This window comes from Schistocerca cancellata, chromosome 12 (assembly GCF_023864275.1).
Source record: "Schistocerca cancellata isolate TAMUIC-IGC-003103 chromosome 12, iqSchCanc2.1, whole genome shotgun sequence".
In the NCBI taxonomy this organism is placed as follows: domain Eukaryota; kingdom Metazoa; phylum Arthropoda; class Insecta; order Orthoptera; family Acrididae; genus Schistocerca; species Schistocerca cancellata.
Genome location: NC_064637.1, coordinates 56,892,961 through 56,916,268, shown reverse-complemented (window position 1 = coordinate 56,916,268; position 23,308 = coordinate 56,892,961). Strand labels below are relative to the sequence as shown.

General features: G+C 41.4%; 1 protein-coding gene across 1 annotated transcript in view; it reads left to right on the top strand.

Annotated features, from left to right (window-relative positions):
* The window catches only part of LOC126109452 (gastrula zinc finger protein XlCGF26.1-like), a 60,295-nt gene that overhangs the window by 22,759 nt on the left and 14,228 nt on the right, over nt 1–23,308 (top strand). Inside the window, exons 4-6 of the mRNA XM_049914481.1 lie at nt 2,818–3,057; nt 10,931–11,014; nt 17,535–17,705. Coding sequence (XP_049770438.1) covers nt 2,818–3,057; nt 10,931–11,014; nt 17,535–17,705 — 495 coding nt within the window. The remainder of the gene's footprint in view (nt 1–2,817; nt 3,058–10,930; nt 11,015–17,534; nt 17,706–23,308) is intronic.

Genomic DNA, 23,308 nt, shown 5'->3' with positions numbered 1-23,308 from the left:
GGTTTTCCTGTCAGTCGCATTGAAGCCTCATAGTAAAACTGCCCACTGATGGTCCGACTAGGTGGAACAAACTCCTTGTGCGCTATTCCTCAAATATCGAAAAAAAGATTGACATCGACTTCACTTCGCTGTCAACTTGTCGAGCTTTTTTCGGCCTCTGAGAAGATGGTGTTTTTCCCTGTGATGATGCCTGCTTCATTTCAGGGTAATAAGTGTAGACCCAAGATTTGTCACCTGTAATTTGTCTCGTGTTCAGTTTGTCAGCTGGAATTCGTCGATATGTACCGTACGACAGCCCAAGTCTGTTGTGAACTGTCCACCTTTGGTCTTTGTCAATCATATCATGCACTTTCACAATCATTTCTGGTGTTGTGCATGTTGACAGTCAACCAGACTGTTTGTCGTCTTCCACAGATTTAGTCCTTCCTTGAAGTGCTTGAGCCACTCAAATGTTCTTGCTTGCTCAGTTCACTGTCACCAAATGCGTCTGTCAGCACGATGTGTGTTTTAGCTGCAGTTTTATTCAACTTGAAACAGAAGTTGATGCAAATCCATTGCTCCTTCATGATATCCATTTTACAATTTGCAGAAGCACTAAAACACATCCTGACATGCACCACTACAGCTCACACCTGCGTGTGCCAAAGATGACGAAACTTTCTGCCGCAGTAGCTGAAACGTGTACCTCGAGACAAAAGAAGATGAAGTAAATTTTCCAGAATTTGAATCAAGAACAGCTGCCAACACGAGTAATGTAGAAGTAAATATCCTCAGAGTAGTGAAGAAACTTAAATCACTTAATAAAAGTAAGTTTTCTGGCCCAGACAGTATACCAGTTAGGTTCCTTTTGGAGTATGCTGATGCATTAGCTCCATACTTAACAATCATATACAACTGTTCACTCAATGTAAGATCCATACCCAAAGACTGGAAAGTTGCACAGGTCACACCAATATTCAAGAAAGGTAGTAGGAGTAATCCACTAAATTACACGCCCATATCATCAACGTCTATATGCAGCAGGATTTTGGAACATATATTGTGTTCGAACATTATGAATTACCTTGAAGAAAATGGTCTCTTGACACACAGTCAACATGGGTTTAGAAAACATCATTCCTGTGAAACACAACTAGCTCTTTACTCACATGAAGTGTTGAGTGCTGTTGACAAGGTATTTCAGATCGATTCCATATTTCTGGATTTCCATTAGGCTCTTGACACTGTACTACACAAATGGCTTGTAGTGAAATTGCGTGCTTATGGAATATCGTCTTAGTAATGTGACTGGATTTGTGATTTCCTGTCAGAGAGGTCACAGTTCGTAGTAATTGACGGAAAGTCATCAAGTAAAACAGGAGTGATTTCTGGCGTTCCCCAAAGTAGTGTTATAGGCCCTTTGCTGTTCCTTATCTATATAAACGATTTGGGAGACAATCTGAGCAGCCGACTTAGGTTGTTTGCAGATGACACTGTCGTTTATTGACTAATAAAGTCATCAGAAGATCAAAACGAAATTGCAAAACAATTTAGAAAAGATATCTGAATGGTGTGAAAATTGCCAGTTGACCCTAAATAATGAAAAGTGTGAGGTCATCCACATGAGTACTACAAGGAATTCGTTAAACTTTGGTTACACGATAAATCAGTCTAATCTAAAAGCCATAAATTCAACTAAATACCTAGGTATTACAATTATGAACAGCTTAAATTGGGAGAAACACATAGAAAGTGTTGTGGGGAAGGCTAACCAAAGACTGTGTTTTATTGGCAGGACACTTAGAAGATGTAACAGACCTACTAAGGAGACCGCCTACACTACGCTTGTCCGTCCTCTTTTAGAATACTGCTGCGCAATCTGGGAACCTTACCAGGTAGGACTGATGGAGTACATCGAAAAAGTTCAAAGAAGAGCAGCACATTTTGTATTATCGCGAAATATGTGAGAGAGTGTCACAGGAATGATACAGGATTTGGGCTGGACATCATTAAAAGAAAGGTGTTTTTCATTGTGATGGAAACTTCTTATGAAATTCCAATCAGCAACTTTCTAATCAGAATGCAAAAATATTCTGTTGACACCAACCTACATAGGGAGAAATGATCACCATGAAAAAATAAGGGAAATCAGAGCTTGTACGGAAAGATATAGGTGTTCGTTCTTTCTGCACGCTATACGAGATTGGAATAATAGAGAATTGTGAAGGTGGTTCGATGAACCCTCTGCCAGGCACTTAAATGTGATTTGCAGAGTATCCATGTAGATGTAGATGTAGATGTAGCGGCAGAATGTCGTACTGCTACTGGTTTGATTGGTACCAGGAAATTCTTGGATTTAGTGTAGCACCTCATGCAGGATCAAAAAAAAAAAAATTATTGATCAAAGTCAATACAGTGATGGTTTGATTTGGTTTAACAAACTACCAAACTCTGTAATAGCGTGTAATGAGAATGATTTTAACACAAAAGTAAAATCTTTGCTAATACAAAAATGTTTATATCCATTAAATGAATAATGAGGCAACACTTGTGTTGTAAACAAGCAGCGTATTAGCTGTAAAGTAATAAGTGTGCAAAATAGATATAAGGTGCAAAAATTGTAGTATATTATGTGTTTTGTAAGACTAATTTATTGTCATACTGTTAATTCTAGAACTTCCAAAAGCCATCATTTTGATGGCTCCGTGCAAAGAAAGTGTAAATAAGTAAATGTATATGAACAAGTTTGCAACTGTGGAAGGCACAAGTAATTTGTTGTTTAAAGGGAAGGAGTTAGTTTAGGTGCCTGACTATTTGGTGGTGCATTTTTAACTGTAGAATATGCACTGGTGTCGGTGCTGGGCTGTACTGTCCGCTCACGTCTCCTGTTTTTCTCATTTCTCCAAGGGTCGTCGGTGATGTACTACTGCACGATCTGCGGCCACAAATTCAAATCGCGGTCCACCGTCAGGTACCACTACTACTGTGGGGTCGAGAACAAGCCGCTGACCTGCGAGCTGTGCAAGAAGGGCTTCGTCAGCAAGTCCCACTACGAGTACCACATGAGGGACCACACAGGTGAGGCGGGAGCGTGCGACTGCGACTGCGACGGTAACGGGAACTGACACCTTAACCGCATTTACTGCTGGATGGCCTCGGCTAGATTTTAGTTGTTTTTTGTGACAGATGCCATTAACGGAATTTTTTTTTGTCTGCTGTTGCCGTATGGGTCATAGCAGACTGTTAAAATTTTTGCAGTGCTTCATTCTTCTCAATACTGAAACAAAAGTATATACATGGCCTTAAAAATCCTCCGTGAGGAGGGGTTGAAGTTTGTTGGGAGTCACTAAGTGCTCTCATTATCAACCACTGGATGAATATAGTGTGGGTAATTTGTTCTACATTTTAAACAAAAGCAAGTTTTTCATGCACCTGAATGTTTATGTCCTGAACTGTGTGTTGTACAGTGATATAATTGTACAGGTACATTCAGCAGTATCTGCAGACACTGTCTGCAAAGTGTGTTGCGAATAGAGTTAGCTGTAAAGAAGTCATAAATTACAACGTAAAGCTTGATGTTGAAGTTTTACTGTACAACATTTTAACCAGATCCAAGGCTCTCACGTATCAATATATCTATGACATCATGTATCCTGTGAACTGTTTGTCTTATCTATACAAATAAAAATCAGTTCCTGCATGTATGATAGATCATCACCTGAGAACGGCCTAACCTTTTTTTCTTTTTCTTTTGTGTGTGTGTGTGTGTGTGTGTGTGTGTGTGTGTGTGTGTGTGTGTGTGTGTGGGGCCTAACCTTTCGTGTGTGTGTGTGTGTGTGTGTGTGTGTGTGTGTGTGTGTGTGTGTGTGTGTGTGTGGGGCCTAACCTTTCGTGTGTGTGTGTGTGTGTGTGTGTGTGTGTGTGTGTTTTAGTTGTTGTAACGACAAGTTTTGTGTGAAAGGAAATTTTTGGAAAATCCAACCAAAAGGTTGAAATTGCCACATGTATGAAATATCATCAGTTAAGAATGCTTTGACAGATCTGGTTGATTTTTCTCTTTTTTGTGTTAGTAATTGTCAGGACAAGGTTTGTCTGAATAAAAAGTTTTGGAAAATCCACCGGAGAAGTCAAAAACTAAAATCAGTTCTGGTAGATTATCACTTGAGAATGGCTTGACAGATTTGGTTGATTTTTTTGTGTTATGTTGGTAATGGTGGATGGTAGTGGCATTTTTGTGATGAAAAAGAAAAAAAAAAAAATGTTCAGTTTGACAGTTCTGCTGTTACGTGTTCTCATAACAAAAATTTAGTCTGACAGTTGTATACGTACCATAGATCAATACATAAGTAATATATAAAGGGAAACATTGTTATTCGAAATCTTGAAATGTTTTTTGCTGATTTATTACTAATTTGTATATGACACTCTAACAAATGTTAAGACAAATGTAGGCTATATATTTTTGTAAAATATAATAATATTATCATTTTTTTTGCTACTCACCATATGCTGGAGATGATGAGTTGCAGATAGGCACAACAAAAAGACTGTCGGAAAATAAGCTTTTGGTCAACAAACACACACACACACACACACACACACACACACACACACACACACATATATGCAAATGCCACTGAGATACACATAACCACAGTCTCTGGCAGCTGAAGAGAGGCTGTACAGAGCAGTGCATGATGGGAGAGGAAACCAGCTGGTGGGGGTAAGGAGGAGGACAGAGTGGAGACGGGCAGGGATAGTAGATTTGGGGTGGCATACATTGAAGTCCTGCTGGGGGGGGTGCGGGGGGGGGGGGGGGGGGCATGCAGGGACAAGGTGGAGAGAGGGTAGGACAGCTAGGTGCAGTCGGGGGATTAGATGGTGGGCAGGGGATAGGTGGGGTGGCTGGAAAGGAGAGAAGTAAAAAGAGTGGGTGTGATGGTGTAATGAGGGCTGTGTAATGCTGGAATGGGAACAGAGAAGGGGCTGGATGGGAGAGGACAAACGAAGGTTGAGGCCAGGAGGGTTACGGGAACATAGGATATATTGTAGGAAAAGTTCCCATCTCTGCAATTCAGAAAAGCTGGTGTTGGTGGGATGGATCCATATGGCACAAGCTGTGAAGCAGCTTGTTGGTTGTCATGCCTACATAGGATGCAGCACAGTGGTTGCAGCTGAGATTGTAGATGACATAATTGATTTCACGGGTTGCTCTGCCTTTGATGGGGTGGGTGATATTTGTACTGGACTGGAGTAGGTGGTGATGGGAGGATGTACGGGACAGATCTTGCAACTAGGTTTATTAATGGGGTATGAGCCATGAGGCAAGGGGTTGAGAACAGAGGATTTGTAGGAATGAATGAGGATATTGTGCAGGTTTGGTGGGCGGTGGAATACCACTGTGGAAGGGGTGGAAAGGATAGTGGATTGGACAATTCTCATTTCAGGGCACAACGAAAGGTAGTCAAAACTCTAATGGAGAACTCTGATGGAGAATGTTATTCAGTTGCTACAATCCTGGATGGTACTGACAAGGGAACCTCCCCATCGCACCCCCCTCAGATTTAGTTATAAGTTGGCACAGTGGATAGGCCTTGAAAAACTGAACACAGATCAATCAAGAAAACAGGAAGAAGTTGTGTGGAACTATGAAAAAAATTAGTAAAATATACAAACTGAGTAGTCCATGCGAAGATAGGCAACATCAAGGAGAATGGGAGTCTAGGAGCGCCGTGGTCCTGTGGTTAGCGAGAGCAGCTACGGAACGAGAGGTCCTAGGTTCAAGTTTTCCCTCGAGTGAAAAGTTTAATTTTTTATTTTCAGTTTATGTGGTAAACTCTTATGTTTTCATCACTTTTTTGCGAGTGATTATCACATCCACAAGAAAACCTAAATGGGGCAAGGTAGAAGAATCTTGTTACCCATGTACAAGTTAGGTGGGTCGACAACATATTCCTGTCATGTGACGCACATGCTGTCACCAGTGTCGTATAGAATATATCAGACGTGTTTTCCTGTGGAGGTTGACCTATGACCTTGCGATCAAATGTTTTCAGTTCCCATTGGAGAGGCACGTCCTTTCGTCCACTAATCGCACGGTTTTGCGGTGCGGTCGCAAAACACAGACACTAAACTTATTGCAGTGAACAGAGACGTGAATGAATGAACGGACAGATCATAACTTTGCGAAAATAAAGAAAGTGAAATTTTCAGACGAGGAAAAACTTGAACCAAGGACCTCTCGTTCCACAGCTACTCACGCTAACCACGGGACCACTGCGCTCCTGAACTCACATATTGCTTGATGTTGCTTATCTTGTGCATGGACTACTCAGTTTGTATATTTTACTAATTTTTTTCGTAGTTCCACACAATTTCTTCCTGTTTTTTCGATTGATCTGTGTTCAGTTTTTCAAGGCCTATCCACTGTGCCAACTTATAACTAAATCTGAGGGTGGTGCGATGGGGAGGTTCCCTTGTGAGTCATGAGGGGAATGCTTCTCTGTGGCCAGACAGTGGGACTTTGGGAGATGTTGGGTGACTGGAAAGATAAGGCATGGGAGACCTGTTTCTGTACAAGGTTAGAAGGGTAATAGCGGTCTGTGAAGGCCTCAGTGAGACCCTCAGTATATTAGGAGAGGGGCTGCTTGCCACTACAGATGTGACGGCCACAGGTACCTGGGCTGTACGGAAGGGACTTCTTTGTATGGAATCGATAGCAGCTGTCGAAGTGTAGGTATTGCTGGTGGTTGGTAGGTTTGATATGGAATGAAGTACCTGTGAGGTGGAGGTCAACATCAAGGAAGGTAGCTTGTAAGGTTGAGTAGGACCAGGTGAAACAAATGGGGGAGAAGGTGTTTCGGGAGGAATGTGGATAGGGTGTCCTCATCCTCAATCCAGATCACGAATCTGAACACTACCTTTCCCTACCACCTCCTTCCTAATCACCATGACCAACTATATCATCACCCATATTATTTCTCCTTTGAAAGCATTACATACAAAGAAATCTGTGGTACAGTGTGGCACCATCCTACGCTAACCTATTTGTGCACCATCTAGATGAATTCTACCTAAACTCCCAGAATTTCATATCTCTCACGTGGTTCAGATTCATTGATGAAATCGAGGGGAGGAGACCCTATCCACATTCCTCTAGAACCTCAACACCTTCTCCCCAGTTTCTTCACTTGGTGCTACTCAACCAGACAACCCACCTTCCTCAATGTTGTCCTCCACCTCAAAGATAGCTACATCAGTACCTCTGTCCATATTGAACCTACCAACCACCAGCAATACCTACACTTTGACAGCTGCACCCCATTCCACAGCAAGAAGTCCCATCCGTACAGCCTAGCCACACTTGGCCGTCACATCTGTAGTGCGAGCAGTCCCTCTCAGAAGACACGGAGGGTCTCACTGAGACCTTCACAGGCTGTACAAAAACAGATCTCCTGTGCCTTATCTTTCCAGTCATCTACCCGTCACATAGTACCACCGTCTGGCCCCATTGGAGTCTTCCCCTCGATTTTCAGTGCCACACAGGATTGGAGTGACTGAATAACATTCTCCATCATGGTTCCAACCACCTCTCGTTGCACCTTTAAATGAGAAATGTCCTACCCACTATCCTTCCTACCCCTCCCACAGTGGTATTCTGCCACCCGTGACACATACACAATATCCTTGCACACTCCTGCTCCCAGCTCCTTGCCTCACAGCTCATACAGGAGTATTCTGCTGCCCACCGAACCTATACAATATCCTCGTCCATCTCTGCACAACCCTGCTCCCAACCCCTTGCCTCATGGCTCATATCTCTTTAATAGACCTAGATGCAAGATCTGCCCTATACATCCTCCCATCACCACCTACTCCAGTCCACTCCTTACCAAAGGAAGAAGGAGTAGGTGGTTGTAGAGACTACACAGGCCAGCCCTATTCTGAGCAAGAACTAAATGCGCATTGAAAGATAGAGAACTGAAATGAATAGTGCAGTCAAGAACTAGAAGAAAAAGGAATTGGGAGAAAAATAAAAAAAGGGAGGGATGGGAGTTAACAAATAAAAACCAAAAATCAACCAAGAATGTATTTAAAAATAAAAATCTAATAAAAATTATATCTTTTTACTTTTTCATTTTCGTAATTTCTGCTGTCCATCACCCTGTTGCTTTATCTTTTTCTCTATCTCATTTTTTTTCTCCTAGCTCTTAGTTACAACTCTTATTCTTCCTGAAATGTTTCTGCTTATGCAGGTTGTTCACAACCTTCTCTTTTTCTCATACAATCTATTGTTCAGCATTTCTTTCTGCTGTAGTCATCTTCAATCAATGCAAAGAGCCACACCATGTCTAACCAGCCAGTGCTAGCATTTTAGCTGTGCTAGTCTGCTTTTTATGCACTCCTCACTCTGTTGATGGTACATTATTTTTCCTCTGAGGTAGCAGAATTCCTTCACTTCGCCAACTTCGTGACTCAAAATTCTGATTTTGAGTTTACTGCTATTCTCTGAATCCATATTCTGAACTCTTCTCTTAACCCATCTTTACTTCTTAGCCTGTTGAAATTAATTCAAGACTGCAGCTGGCACAGTGATTAGTTATATATATATATATTAAGATGGTATCTGTTATTTCGGACATGTCCGAAAGAACAGATACCATCTTAGTATATATATGGTTAAGGCTCACCGGCCACTTGACCATCTTCTTCTTCTGTGCGAATGCACAAACAGTGCCCGAACTCTTACAGGAATCGGCAACGCGCCGCGAGTAATGAGTATAATGGGCGGAGGCACTACGAATGTAGTGCAGGACAATACGTTGAGAATGTGGGTTTTGCGGGAGGCGTGCCAGAGATAAATGCCTGCAGTTGCGCTATCCTCTGTGCCCTCGGTGGCTCAGATGGATAGAACGTCTGCCATGTAAGCCGGCGATCCCGGGTTCGAGTCCCAGTCGGGGCACACATTTTCATCTGTCCTCGTTGACGTATGTCAATGCCTGTAAGCAGCTAAGGATGTTCATTTCATCTGTCTCCTCGTCCTTATGACAGGCAGTGTGCCTCATCCTGGAGTCTGAGTGATATGTCCTTTCTGTCTAACCTTTCCCAAATTGTTCCTCTTTCCTCCTCAAAGAAAGCTGGAACACTTTTTATAAATGGCTTAATTATATGTCTGTAAGTCTGTGTGATGCTAATGGTGACAGTTCATGCTGTTTTAGATGCTTCAATTATATATGGGGATAAGATGACAGTTGTTACACAATTAATGGCTTATTGGTTTGCCCATACAAAGTCAAGATAGAATCCTACTTCACAGCCATGTTTTCTGCACTGCAACACCTAATATGTTAAACTCAGTTGCCGTATTATGCATGTGATGTTATTTGCAATAAAAAAATGGCAGTAATATACAAGTAAATATACTGAGTGAGGTGGCACAGTGGTAAGATCCTGAACATGTATTCAGGAGAATGGGGTTTCAAATCTCCATCTGCCCATCCAGATTTAGGTTTTCCATGATTTCCCTAAGTCTCATAATGCGAGTGTCGGGACAGTTCCCTCAAAAGTGCACGACCAGCAACCTTCCCTCTCTGAGCTTGTGCTCTCTCTCTAATGCCCTCACTGTTGATGGGACATAAACACCTGGTATTCCTTCTGTTTTCTGTAAATAATTAGAAAAGACACAAATTTAGCTGCCAGTGGGCATTGATTAAATCAATGGGGATAGTCGAAAATTTGTGCTGGAGCATTATTCGAACCCAGATCTGCTTACTAGGCAGATGGTTTGACCACTGAGCCACTGGCAGCTGATACCAGTAATTCCTTTGTATCTTAATTCATAGTTGTTGCAGGATCAAAATGGTAGCTGTACCTTTAAAAGGAGTGCAGGAGAAAACACGATTGTCTGGCTATCTACTAGCTCCACAGCCAAATATTAGGTCACCATCTATCAAGTGTCCGAACACTCACTCAGCAGCAAAACTTGCCTAATAAAACTGGAGTGGCTCAACACCTGTGCACAGGAACACCATTTTGGATTTTCTCAGTTTTCCACAATGCAAGGAAAACTTGGTTGATCTCTCTGCATCACTAACTTCCAATTTCAGAAAACACACCTTCACCCACAGGACAGCACCTACCTACGAGGGCTGTCAACTGGCTCTTCATTTCACAGGCTCTGTACTGCTCCAAAAAATTATTTAACATTTGGGCCCTTCAGCCGATAAGAATGAGAGGCAGAATGTAGGCATTTCCATTGGTCATTTCCCACTCCCGTTTATGCTGTTTCCTTAAGATGCAACTTCCAGCAAGGACTCGGAGAACTTTGTGTGTAACAGGTGTAAGAAATCTCTCCGTAGAAGGAAACAAACTTTATTCCAATTAAACCTGTATTTCCAACCAAAATGTAATGTTCTACCTGAAATGTAAAAGACACTTTGATCATTCGGGCAAATTGCAAAATGTGAATGCTCACGACACGGTGACGAACAAAGGCAAAAAGGACCTCACAGTGAGTGTTGGTCGACACGTAATGTGCAGTAGTTATCAGTCGAAACATCTGTCAACAAACTTTGCAGTTGGGGCTACGGAAAGTGGCAAGAGGTAATATACCGGTCAGTGATGCTCAAAAACTTGTTTTTATCTATGGAAATATAGATAAAAGTACAGTCTGACAGGTAGAACAATGAGCAAAAAATTAGAGGATAGTGTTCAATAAAAATCCTTAATCACATTCGCAAGTAGAATGTAGAAAAAGGAAAAAATATTCTTCGTATGCTTCTGTTTATCAGCTTCCCATCATGATATGCTAAAGGAAGTTGCCGGTTGTGCATTTGTGAAGTACGCCCTTTATATTCTTGTTTTATCATTAGTGTGTTTCATTCTTTACATTATCCTTCACGTGTTGTTTTTTTGTCACTCTTCAGTGAAGCCCGGTATCATTTTCTTGCAGGAGACTTGCCATTCAAGTGTGACGTCTGCGGGAAAGGGTTCAAGCAGAAGACAAAGCTTACACGGCATACCATCGTCCACACAGGTAAGGGAAGTTTGGTAATGTACACTGCCTGACACAGCTGGCTGCTGCTGAGTCTGAGCTTCTGCATACAGTGCATGTTGTTGTTGTTGTTGTTGTTGTTGTTGTGGTTTGACACATCTCTTCATACTACTGTGTCCTGTGCCAGGTTCTTCATATCTGAAACCTACATCCACTTCAATGTCCTCATTTGGTCTCCCTCTACAATTTCCACTCCTCACATTTCTCTCCAATACTTAACTGACGATTTCTTCATGCCTCAGGATGTGTCCTATCAACCAGACCTTTCTTCTAACTAGGCTGTGCCAAAAATTTTCTTTTTTTAATCCCTGATGCAAAAATCGGGGCTTATAAGTTTAACTTTTGTATCTGTCTGAGGCATTGTTATTCCCAAATTAAAGGTCTGATTTTAATATGGTATTTTTTATTTGAAAGCTGGTTTAATCAGGATTGTTCTTAGCTTTGTCCCATTAAAGTGAAATGTTTTCCACAAGTGTGCTCTCTTCATACACACTACATAATATATAAGAGCTATACCAAGTTACATAACAGCAAATTGTTGAACTCAAAAAGATCTGAATAGAAGTTTGTTCTTGCAGACTTTTTTGTCATTCTTTTTGAAGTCTACAATTCAGCACTAATTAAATAATTTTACCTTAATAGCTTAGGCAGCCTATTGCAAGAGAGTGCAATGGCAGCCCACTTTTTTGAGACTTGACTTAGAATGATTGCCACTGCTTATTGCTTATGTTATGTAAGTTAGCTCAGTAATACTACACATTGGTAACTGAGTATATGTGTTAATGAAAAAACTGGTAAAATACGAGGACAGTGTTTAATACATTTTAATTACTAGTAGTAGCTACAAGTGGTAAGTGCAAAGTATTCTAAATATAAAAATATTTTTAAATAGTGAATACAGTATGGTATAGATTGTGATATGGTATGGTATCGATGGTGTACTACAGTACAGACAAAAACAATATTAAAATAGAATGATAGTGTTTAATGCTGCGCGGAGTGGCTGTGCTGTTTGAGACGCCATGTCAAAGACTGCGCTGCCCATCCCACTGGAGGTTCAAGTCCTCCCTCGGTCATGGGTGTGTGTGCTGTTCTTAGCATAAGTTAGTTTACGAAGTGTGTAAGTCTAGCGACCGATGACGTCAGCAGTTTGGTCCCTTAGGAATTCACATACATTTGAACATTTTGATAGTGTTTAATGCAATTTATTACTAATAGTATTCATCTAAAAGTGGGGGTATTATATTGATCATATTGTGTCTAAAGTAAAATATAAATGTTGATTGTATCATGTCTACTAGTAAAATATTAAGTTTAAAATGCATTAAATAAAACGTAAATTAAAAATAAAAAGATACAAAAAACTGCTAAAAAGCAATAATAATAATAATACTAATAATAATAATAATAATAACCAAACATAACATCTGAGACAGGAAAGAATAATAATAATAATAATAATAATAATAATAATAATAATAGTAATAACCAAACATAATGTCTGAGACAGGAAAGAATAATAATAATAATAATAATAGTAACCAAACATAACGTCTGAGACAGGAAAGAATAATAATAATAATAATAATAATAATAATATGTATTGCCCCTTTAAGTTTAATATAAGTAGCAATATTTTGACCCAAGCATTGTCGCATCAGGCGACTGCTAAGTAAATAAAATAAAAATATGTAAAAATGAAAAAGTATGAAATTTAAATAAAAGTAAGCTACCTAGGCAGTGTAGGTACACACCTGCTCTGAATAATTTGCAATGTAGACACAACCATCAGTGATGCCTGACCTCACGCAACTCCCATTCGGGTCTCCACTCTTCATCAAGCCTCAGGCACTACACACTGCACGCCGTGCAACTCACGCTCGCATTTTAATGAAGTGTGAGGTAGTATCCTATCGTCAAACTGCTGCAGGACGTAGGCTTCATAAGACAGATTAATGCACGAAATTACGTTTGTACGTAATTATGTAAAAATGTGGTATAAAATAAAAGGTAACTCTACTCTTTAACAAAGTTATCCTAATTAAAGACAGATTAGTTTTCATATTTTATATAATAAGTAATTATAATTAACTATTTTAGATGTGGATGTGGGACATGCAGGACTGGAAGAGATAGTGTGAAACAGAAGAGGCTTATAGCCAGTAGTAATGAAAGTATGCTGTTAACGTCCCTCCATCGTCTTTTGGCCAAGTTGCACCATAATTTTCCTTTTTCTCCAATTCAGTTCAGCACTTTCTTATTAGATATATGATCTACCTGTCTAATCTTCAGCATTCATAGTGCATTTCGACAGTTTCTACTCTCCTGCTTCTTTTTCCTGCATTTTGCATCCTCTCTACATTGAACATTGTCAATTATGTTGCTTCTTAGATAGCAATCACTGGATTTAATTTGACTACTATTTTTTTTTAACCCTTGCTTTAATTTTGTTGATGTTCATCTTATATCTTTCTTTGAAGATGCTGTTCTTTCCATTCAACTGCTCTTCCAACTCCTTTGCTGTCTCTGACAGAATTAAAATGTAGGAAAATATAGATTGCTACTTACTGTAAAGTTGCAGACAGGCATGATTAAAAGACTCTCCCACGTAGCTTTTGGCCTCAACCTCTGTCAGTAAAAAAAAAAAAAAAAAACCTACCAACACACACACACACACACACACACACACACACACACACACACACGCGCACGCTCCAAAGCACACCTCACACACCCACGACCGCCAACTCCAGCCAGCATCTCGGGCTGGGATACAACATCACATGGGACACAAGCAGTGATTCGAGGGGGTGGAGAAGGGGATGGGACAGTAGTGTATGGGTGGGGAGGGAGACAAATGCTGTCTGGTGGAGTGTGCAGTGGCTAGACTCCAACAGATGCAGCATCGGGAGGTTATGGGACAGGGAGGTGGCAGAAAAAAAAGGAAAGGATCACGGAAAGATGGGTGGATGTTTTGGCAGAGGACAGCAAATAAACTGGGTGGGAGATGAGAACAGGGAGGAGATGATAGGACATTGGGGGTGAAAACTGTTGGGTGGAGGGTGTGGGGACAGTATGTTATTGTAGGTTGAGGCCAGGATAATTATGGGAGTGGAGGACATGTTGTAAGGGTAACGCCCATCTGCGAAGTTCAGAAAAGCTGGTGGTGGAGGGAAGAATCCAGACGGCTCGGGTAGTGAAGCAAGTGTGTTATGTTCGGCTGCATGTTGTGACACAGGGTGGTCTACCTTGCTCTCAGCCACAGTTTGCCGGTGGCCATTCATCCAGGCGGACAGCTGGTTGGTAGTCACACTAATATAAAAAGCTGTGCAGTGATTGCAGCAGGGCTGGTAAATGACATGGTTGCTTTCACACATGGCCCGTCCCTGATGAGGTTGGATAAACCTGTGACAGGACTGGAATAGGAAGTGCTTGGTTGGGTGGATTGGTCAGGTTCTGCACCTGGGTCTTCCACAGGGGTCTGATCTTTGTGGCAAGGGGTTGGGATTGGGAGTGGCATAGGGATAGATAGAATGTTGTAGCAGTTGGGTGGGCAATGAAACACCACTTTAGAAGGGTCGGAAGTATCTCAGGTTGGATGCCCCTCAGTTCAGGGCATGATGATAGATAATCAAATCCCTGGTGAAGAATTTAGTTCAGTGTTCCAGTCTGGGGTAGTACTGGGTGACAAAGGGGACACTCCTTTGCGGCTGGTTTTTGCTGGAGGTGGGAGGATTGAGGTTGTGAGGGGAAACTATTGTGTTGGCAGAAGAGCCAACACCGTGTTGCTAGAGGAGGCCGAAATGCAGGAGTTTAACTCACGCAGGCTGGCATGAGGTCTGGAACATTACAATGTAATTAATATAGCAAATAAAGTACGTAGTTGATGTAATACTTAACTTTATTCCATAATTGGTGAACATCGGTCTGACGGTACAGGCTTTATAAGATAACCAGCAAAAGATAAATGGCGCCTTGCTAGGTCGTAGCAAATGACGTAGCTGAAGGCTATGCTAACTATCGTCTCGGCAAATGAGAGCGTAGTTGTCAGTGTAGCATCACTAGCGAAGTCGGCTGTACAACTGGGGAGTGCTAGGACGTCTCACTAGACCTGCCGTGTGGTGGCGCTCGGTCTGCAATCACCGACAGTGGCGACACGCGGGTCCGACGTATACTAGCGGACCGCGGCCGATTTAAAGCCTACCACCTAGCAAGTGTGGTGTCTGGTGGTGACACCACAGAAACGGCACGGAAGATCTGTTTGCGGACTTGATCTAGGGGATATTGCCTGTCTGTGAAGGTCTTGGTGAGACCCTCAGCATGCTGAGCAAGAGTGTTTTTGTCACTGCAGGTATGCCGTTCCCAGGTAGCCAGGCTATATGAGAGGGATTTTTTGGTGCGAAAGGGATGAAAGCTGTCAAAATGCAGGTACTATTGGTGGTTGGTGAGTTTAATGTGGACAGAGGTGCGAATGGCGCCATCAGAGAGGAGGTGGTCAACATCTAGGAAGGTGGCATGCTGGATTGAAGAGAGACAATGTAAAGGGGAAGGGAGAGAAGGTGTTAAGCCTGAACCAGACTAGGGGTTTGGTGTTTTGGGAGACTAGGAAGGTCTCCTCTCTATGGCCCATAAAAAGTTGGCATAGCAAGACGCCATGCAGGTGACCAGGGCTGTGCCGCGGGTTTGTTTATATAACTTCCCTTCAAATGAGAAGTAGTTGTGGATTAGCATAAAGTTAATAAGGTATATGAGGAATGAGGTAGTGGGTATGGAGTCTTAAGGATGTTGGGAAAGATGGTGTTCAATACTGGTAAGCCAAGGGGATGAGGGATGTTGGTGTATAGGGAGGTGGGATCCAGGAGTAGGGATCCAAGAGGTAGAGGGGTGGGTATGGTGGAGAAATGGTACAGGAAGTGGTTGGTGTCTTACAGTCTCATCATCAAACCTTGACATTTTGATTTCTTCTCCCTGAAGTTGCATTTCTTCTCCAAATTATTTTTTCCTGGACTGCTTGCTCAGTTTACATTTTGAATAATGTGGGGGATAGGCTACAAGCCTGTCTCATGTGATAAAAATCATTAGTTGACATTATCAGAAATTAAGTTTGAGATATGCAGATGATTTAATTGGAACAGCAGCTCGGCACATATCTCCGAGACATAAAACTTCATTGGATAATACCAAGAAAATAACTGATATTTAACATACTTATCTTTGGATTTATAATTGTTATGTCCTGGGATCTTACATGTAAATAACCTGACAACTTTTTGCCTTTGATCTTCTTTTCAATGCTTCATGTGGTACCCGTTACAACTACACTCAGAACTTCATTTCCCTCTCACATCCAAGACAACACTTATTAGTGACAAATAAGTGCCATATACTGACAAGTATTAATATGATATTGAACTTTCTGCAACAGAATTGGAACTAAACAACAACTACTTGGCAGGTGCAGCTGCTCCTCTAGAAATAAAATTGTAACAATGCAATTTTACCCTTCCTTTATTTAACCATGTACCTTAATAAACTTGTAGTGCCAAATTACAAGGTCAGAAACATGTGAAAAAGACTTCAACTGTACAGTAAATAGGAAAATGTTTTCCTTAAAATGATTTGTTTTCTGAGTGTAATTTTACACAATTTAATCAAATAACCCTATAGCTGTAGGTAAGTATAAATTACTTCATAATTACATTATGATACTAACTACTAACATTTTTACATGGCTCTTCAGAAGTTCAATATTTTAGTACACTTAGCTTCTTAATTACATTATTGTTCTTACTCTTAAACTGATCTAACACTTTTTTCGTCAGAAATCTACATAAAACAGTCATATTGAAATAATAAACTGTTAAGTTAGAAAACATTTGTAAGCTTCTACAGCATTAAATGATGCGTGACAAAATATGAAGAGACTTTGCATTGTCGTGACTTTCCATTGATTACTACACTAGTTATATGAATAGTGTTGCAAACCAGTCTGTTATATTACAAACTATAGTCTGGTTTCTGTGCAATTTCTAAATAACTTTCCACTTGTTGTTTTTTATTCTTGATTACTTCAGAATCTTAAGCTCTGTAGTCCAGTCAAAACTGACAAAAACTTAAGTAAAACATTGTATATGTATGTAATAATTTTTTTAGTTTCTCGCAGCATAATACATTGACTGTGGCAGTGGATTTGTAAGCACATCTCCCTGGACACACATTCGGGAGGATAACAGTTCAAATAATGCCCCACCATCCTGAATAGTTTTCTCGAATGTTCCTAAGCTGCTTAGTGTGAATGCTGAGTGTGTCCTTTTGAAAACGGCACAGCCAATTTCCTTCCCCATCCTTTCATAACGTGAGCTCGCGATCTATCTCTAATAACTGAGCTGTCGACGGGATGATCTTCCTCCCGTGATAATACTTCAAACTGTTACACTGTTTCTGTAAGATTATGTTCCATTTCCAGTGAGTATAATACCTGTGGCACTGTTTCTGTTGACAGACGATCGTAAGTTCAAATGCTCTACGTGCGGGAAACATTTTGCCGAAGCTTCGAACCTGAAGGTTCATTCGAGATTGCACACGGGTGAGAGGCCGTACAAGTGTGACCAGTGCGGACGGAGCTTCAACGAGAGGGCCAACTACAACAAGCACGTCCGCAGCATTCATACCAGTATGTATAAACGACTGCCTGCTGGAGAGAGCACAGTCAAATGTTCTAGTCAGATACTACAAATGCACTTCTTTTTATAGTAATTTTGGCTGCTGTACAGACTGAGCCCAAATGAAAGTTACTCAGTTATTGTGATATCTGTCAACTTTTATTAATCAAGGCAATGCTTCAATATAAACTATTTTTTATTAAGTAGAAGTATAAAGACGGACTGAGAAGTCTGGTAAATACAAGTACTAGCAGCTTGTGACGTGATTGTTGGTAAGTGTGACTCGTAAATGATTTTGTCAAATAATCAAAGCAGAACTGTTTGTTGGCATCTATCTTAAGTGAACAGAGTTGGTGTGCTGTCTAGAAATTGACAAAGAATAATTCTTTGCAGTGATAAAATGTTTTTCTGTTATTCAGGAAGAGTAAACTGTGGCACAGGCACAGACCTAGTTGAGGGTAGTTGGTGGGGAGTGCACATAAACATACAAGGACATTTATTACAGGATAAATGAATGCAAATTTGATTCCACAGACATTGCAGACAGGCATTTTCAAGACACTGAATTGAGTTTTCTTGTAAAACTTATATTAGCAGCGCAAAGAAGAGCTTAAAGTTTTTGAGATTTTTTCTTCCTCTACAATTTAAGTATGCATCCTTTGTCGGTTAGAAGCCCATCTCTTCCCAGACTTCTTTGACCTAACTGGTTATAATTTTTGACTTCTTCAAGGAGGCGAGATGTTCACTCCAATTTCTTCTACTGCTTTGTTAGTTTTGTTTCTTACATGAAACATGTTTAATTGCATCCTGATATTACTGTTTCTCTTCTCGTACAGCCTTTCACAGCCGAAAGAAACCTCATTTCAGCTGCTTGGGTCTTACTTTCTTGTCATTTGTAAATGACCCTGACTCACTTCCGTATGGTAGTGTGGGATTGCCATTACTTTATACAGCTTCGTTTGTGTTACACTGCCCGGAGGGGAAAAAAGGGGTACATCTCGAAAAATGACTTTGATTTTGATCTGACGATGGCATATGCAACCTGGGGGACAGTAGATGTACTGATAATGGCTTCAATGTCATCCACCAACAGATAACATAGTGGCATAGCTACCAGAGTGCCATCCGTGTGTATCCCTTAGTTGGGAAAGCTCACAACTGGAAAGATCAGTGGTGCTGCAGATGTGTGAAGCAAGCAGCCAACTGTGCTACGGCGACGCACTCGTGCTTCTTATAGCCAACTGACAGAGTTTGAAAGTGGTCCAATTGTAGCCTTCTGAGTAGCAGGATGGTCCGTTCAGAGCACTGCAACAAAAGGTGGACATCCTGTGTCAGTTGCACAACAATGCTGGTAGCAGTGGTCACGTGAATATTCTCACACCTGTAGACGAGGTTCTGTACTTCCACGCAGCACAGGACTGCCGTACTGTAAGGACAGCAGTGGCAGATCGTACAGCTACCACAGCAGAGGTAAGAGGGCTTGTGGGCCCAGATGTGTCAGCACGAACTGTTGTGAACTGGTTACTAGCAGTGAGACTATAGACACACACACCTCTAGCTTGCTTTACACTCACGCTACAGCATCAACGTGCACAACGCGACTGGTGCCGTCAGAGGATCTGTTGGGAGATGGCGTGGCTTACCGTGGTCTTGAGTGATGAAAGCAGAAGGCCTGCATGCAAGTGATGGTCATTTGTGTGTACAATGTAGACCAGCAGAGCACTGTCTCATAAAGTTCATTCGTCTGAGACACACTGGCACCAACCCAGGTCTTATGGTCTAGGGCGTGACAAGCTATATAAGTATATATATCAATATAAGTATATAGTTCTGGCGATACCGGCCATGACCTTCTTCTTCTGTGTGGATGCACACATATTACCTGAACTCTTACGAGACTTGGTGAGAATGTCTTCCACGAGTAATGAGTGTGTCGGGTAGAGACACTACGAATGTAGTGTGCGAACATATAAGGTGAGAATGTGGGTCTCGCGGGAGGCACGCATGAGATAGTCCCTGCAGTCCTACTATCCTCTGTGCCCTCGGTGGCTCAGATGGATAGAGCACGTGCCACGTAAGCGGGAGATCCCGGGTTCGAGTCCCGGTCGGGGCACACATTTTCACCTGTCCCCATTGATATATATCAACTCTTGCCAGCAGCTGAAGGTATTAATATATAATTATAATTTCATTCTAGACAGCTGCAGGTCATCAGTAGCATCTGTTCTTTCGACATGTCCTAAAGAACAGACACCATATCCATATAAGTATGTAGCTAAATGTCTCGTACACACATGGTGTTTGTGAAGGGGACGCTAACCATCGCTCAGTATGTGCAGAATGTTGTTAGACCCTTTCGTCACCCGTATGTGCGACAGGAAGCTGATGTGTTGTTCCAACAGGATAATGCTTGTCCACACACTGCCCGTGAAACCCAGTGTGCTCTTCAAGATGTGCAGCAACTTCCACGGCCAGCACAATCTCGAGACATGTCTTCATTTGAGCAAGTGTGGGATACGATGGAATGAGAAGCGACTTGTGCGACTTGTCACTGACAACTTTTACAGAACTAAATGAACAGGTAGAACAGGTGTGGAATAACATATCCCAGGAGAGTATTCATCATGTGTACGATCGACTAGATGCTGGAATCATCACCTACATTGCCGCGTGTGAGGTCTACACCACATACTAGTATTGGTGTTTCAGCATGGGTCGATACCTGGTACCTCAGAACTTGTTGTGCTATTGGTCTGCAAATGCAGTCATTTCTTGTACTCCATATCCAACGTTGCAAGAATAAATCTTGAGTGAACTGGAAACCTCTAAAAGGGTGTATTCATTTTTTTGGCAATTGTACTTTTGTGAAGCACCTGTTTACTGTCACACACATCTTTCCAAATTTTGCTGCTTGGCTACATCTTTCTCATATTCATACGTGATATTGCATTCCAGGTAATAAAAATGGCTGATGTGTTCTCCTGCTGTGTTCTTCACCAGCAATTTTCTTCATACAGGGTCCTTTCTTACTGAAGCCGCTGTTTTAGTTTCTTTGTGGGTTATAGTCATCCTGTAGATGCCCATATTTTGGGTGTTTACCTAATTTCAGGTGCCTGAATATCTCCCTCGCCCGGTGCATCTTTCTGCAGCTCGCTCTGTTAACAAGTAGGGAGGGTCATTCTGATACACCATTGTGAGCTTGTGCCGGTGCTGTCAATGTTCCATCAACCAGTTATTTCAGCATTCTGGTCAAGAAAAATGTTTTCGGCAGAGCGCAGTTGGAAGTCCTTCCTCAAGTCCGGTAAGATATACTTTCAAAGCATCTCATATGAGACAGCAGTTTGAAGGATGCTCTTTCTTACCAAATAAATAAAAGTGTCATCCACCACCCATTTGAGAGTTAGGTTGTGACTAAACAGAAGTAAGGGATGGTCCTTAATAGCGAGTAGTAATAGGATGCACTAATTCAGGTACCCAACATTTGGTTTCCTTTTATACAACCAAACATTCTGAATTTTATTCCAAATGCTACCTTTCCAGTGTTTGAGAGACAAAGAAATTGCACCATTGATGAGTTGGGCATTTTGCAGAGCCACAACAATAAAAGTGGCTGAAAATTATTTTAAAAAATGTGGAAGCTACCCTCATGACACATGGTTTTTTCATCTATTGATTATCCTCCTCAGCAATCTGCAGCATATGGTGAGACCTCAGAAGCGACAACAGGACCACTGCGATCTGCAGTTACTAGAATGGAAAAAATGGCATTTTCTACTTTTGCAATCAGCTCACCATAAAACCCAACACCAAGAGCAGGTAAAGCTGCAATGTTGACATTATCTCCTTTTCAAAAGGAGTCCCTGGCTTAAGGGAGAGAGAAAGCAAGTACCAAGACTAAAGGGATGACACTACCTTCAACGAAACCTACTCCAGGAGCTTCACGTGGTGCATCTGACAGACCTCCAACATCTGGGGCTATCAAAAGGAAGCTCTTCATAAGAAAGAAACAGAGTCATGAAGCAGCAGAATCATGATGAATAAGACTTCAATTCGAGCGTTGTTGCAAGCGTGTTGAAAGAATTGTAATCCGAATGTGAAAAGGACGGGGAGTGCATTTACTGCGACCAACTGTTGTCAACTGATATCTCCAAAAAGACCTGGATTAAGTGCATCAGTCACCTTCGCTGGTGTTATGAGCTTAGTGCAGGTGTCAGCAACGATAAGATTTTGAATGTCACATCTGTATCAAAAAACACACAGACTGAACATTTGTATTATTATGGCTGAAACGTCTGCAGAGTAACTGACAATTATGCAGCACTCTCCTCTCTGAAACAAACATTTGGTACAAATTAAGGCTATGTTACTAATTCATTAAATTTTAATGTCGAGGTGATAACGCCGGCCTACCCGTCTGACTGGTGCTAGTTCCTGATCACTGAGGCAGGACAGCCCAGAATCTTGCAGGATATCCATTACTTGCCGTCAGACGGCTGGTACTGATGTGGAGGGATTATGATGTGACCAGTGCATGGTACAGTGATCCTTCCTCGTGCCGGTCACGTTTGGCTCGCTGGAACCTTGGCGACGAGTACGCCTGCCCCCGCGTTATGGGCAGGCCAGTATCCGACCACCGTCACACCCGAGTGCCCCGGAAATCTGGATATTGCACAACAGCTGTTATATTAACAGTGAACATGTGTTGTCTGATACAGAAGATGAACTTTGAAAATTTACTATTATTCAGTATAATGTTGTCACAAACATAAACCACACATATGACGATGAAAATAATATCCCATTTGTTAAGTTGACAGTAGTATTGTGAGTTATTTGTTGAAATTTGGTGTAGCAGTTTTGGATTTTAAAGGAATTGGAACAAATCTGGAGAAGTAGTTTGAGATGACAATGCTTTCACAAATGTAATTGTCACACTGAAAGCTGACACAACGTGTGCCATTGTACTGTCTGCCTGTTGTGCTGATAAAGTGACATATGGAAGAACTTAAAAGAGCAAGTTTGAAAATAGATCTGAAAATAAATTATAATAAAACTAAAATAGTGTATGACCACCGTACTGAAAAAGACAATGACTGGAAAGATATAGACATATGAGTCAAAATGACTTGGAGGTTTTTCAGTGAACTAAATAGGGTTTTCAAAATAAAAGTGCTATTGGGTTTGGAAAGGAAATTTAAGACTCTATTACATGTTTGAGTTGGGAAGTGCTGGGACAGATATGGAAACTAGAGAGGATGGAGGGATCAGATTCACCGTGCACATAAATTATCAGAAAGCTCAATTGCTATGCAGTTACAGGAATGCCGAACAATCACTGGAAGGAGCCACATCCATCAAAAATCTGGGCGTATGCATACGGAGCAATTTAAAGTGGAACGGTCACGTGAAAGTAATTGCGGATAAGGTAGGTGTTGGACTTCATCCATTACAGAAATTCTCAGGAAGTGCAGTATACTCACAAATGAGGTGGACTGAGAAACTTTCTTTTGATCAATATTTAAACATTGGTTTTCAGTCTGGGATATGCATCAGTTAGGAATGAGTGATATGAATGAGTCAGACAGGAAAAGTGACACTGGTACGCAAGTACCCT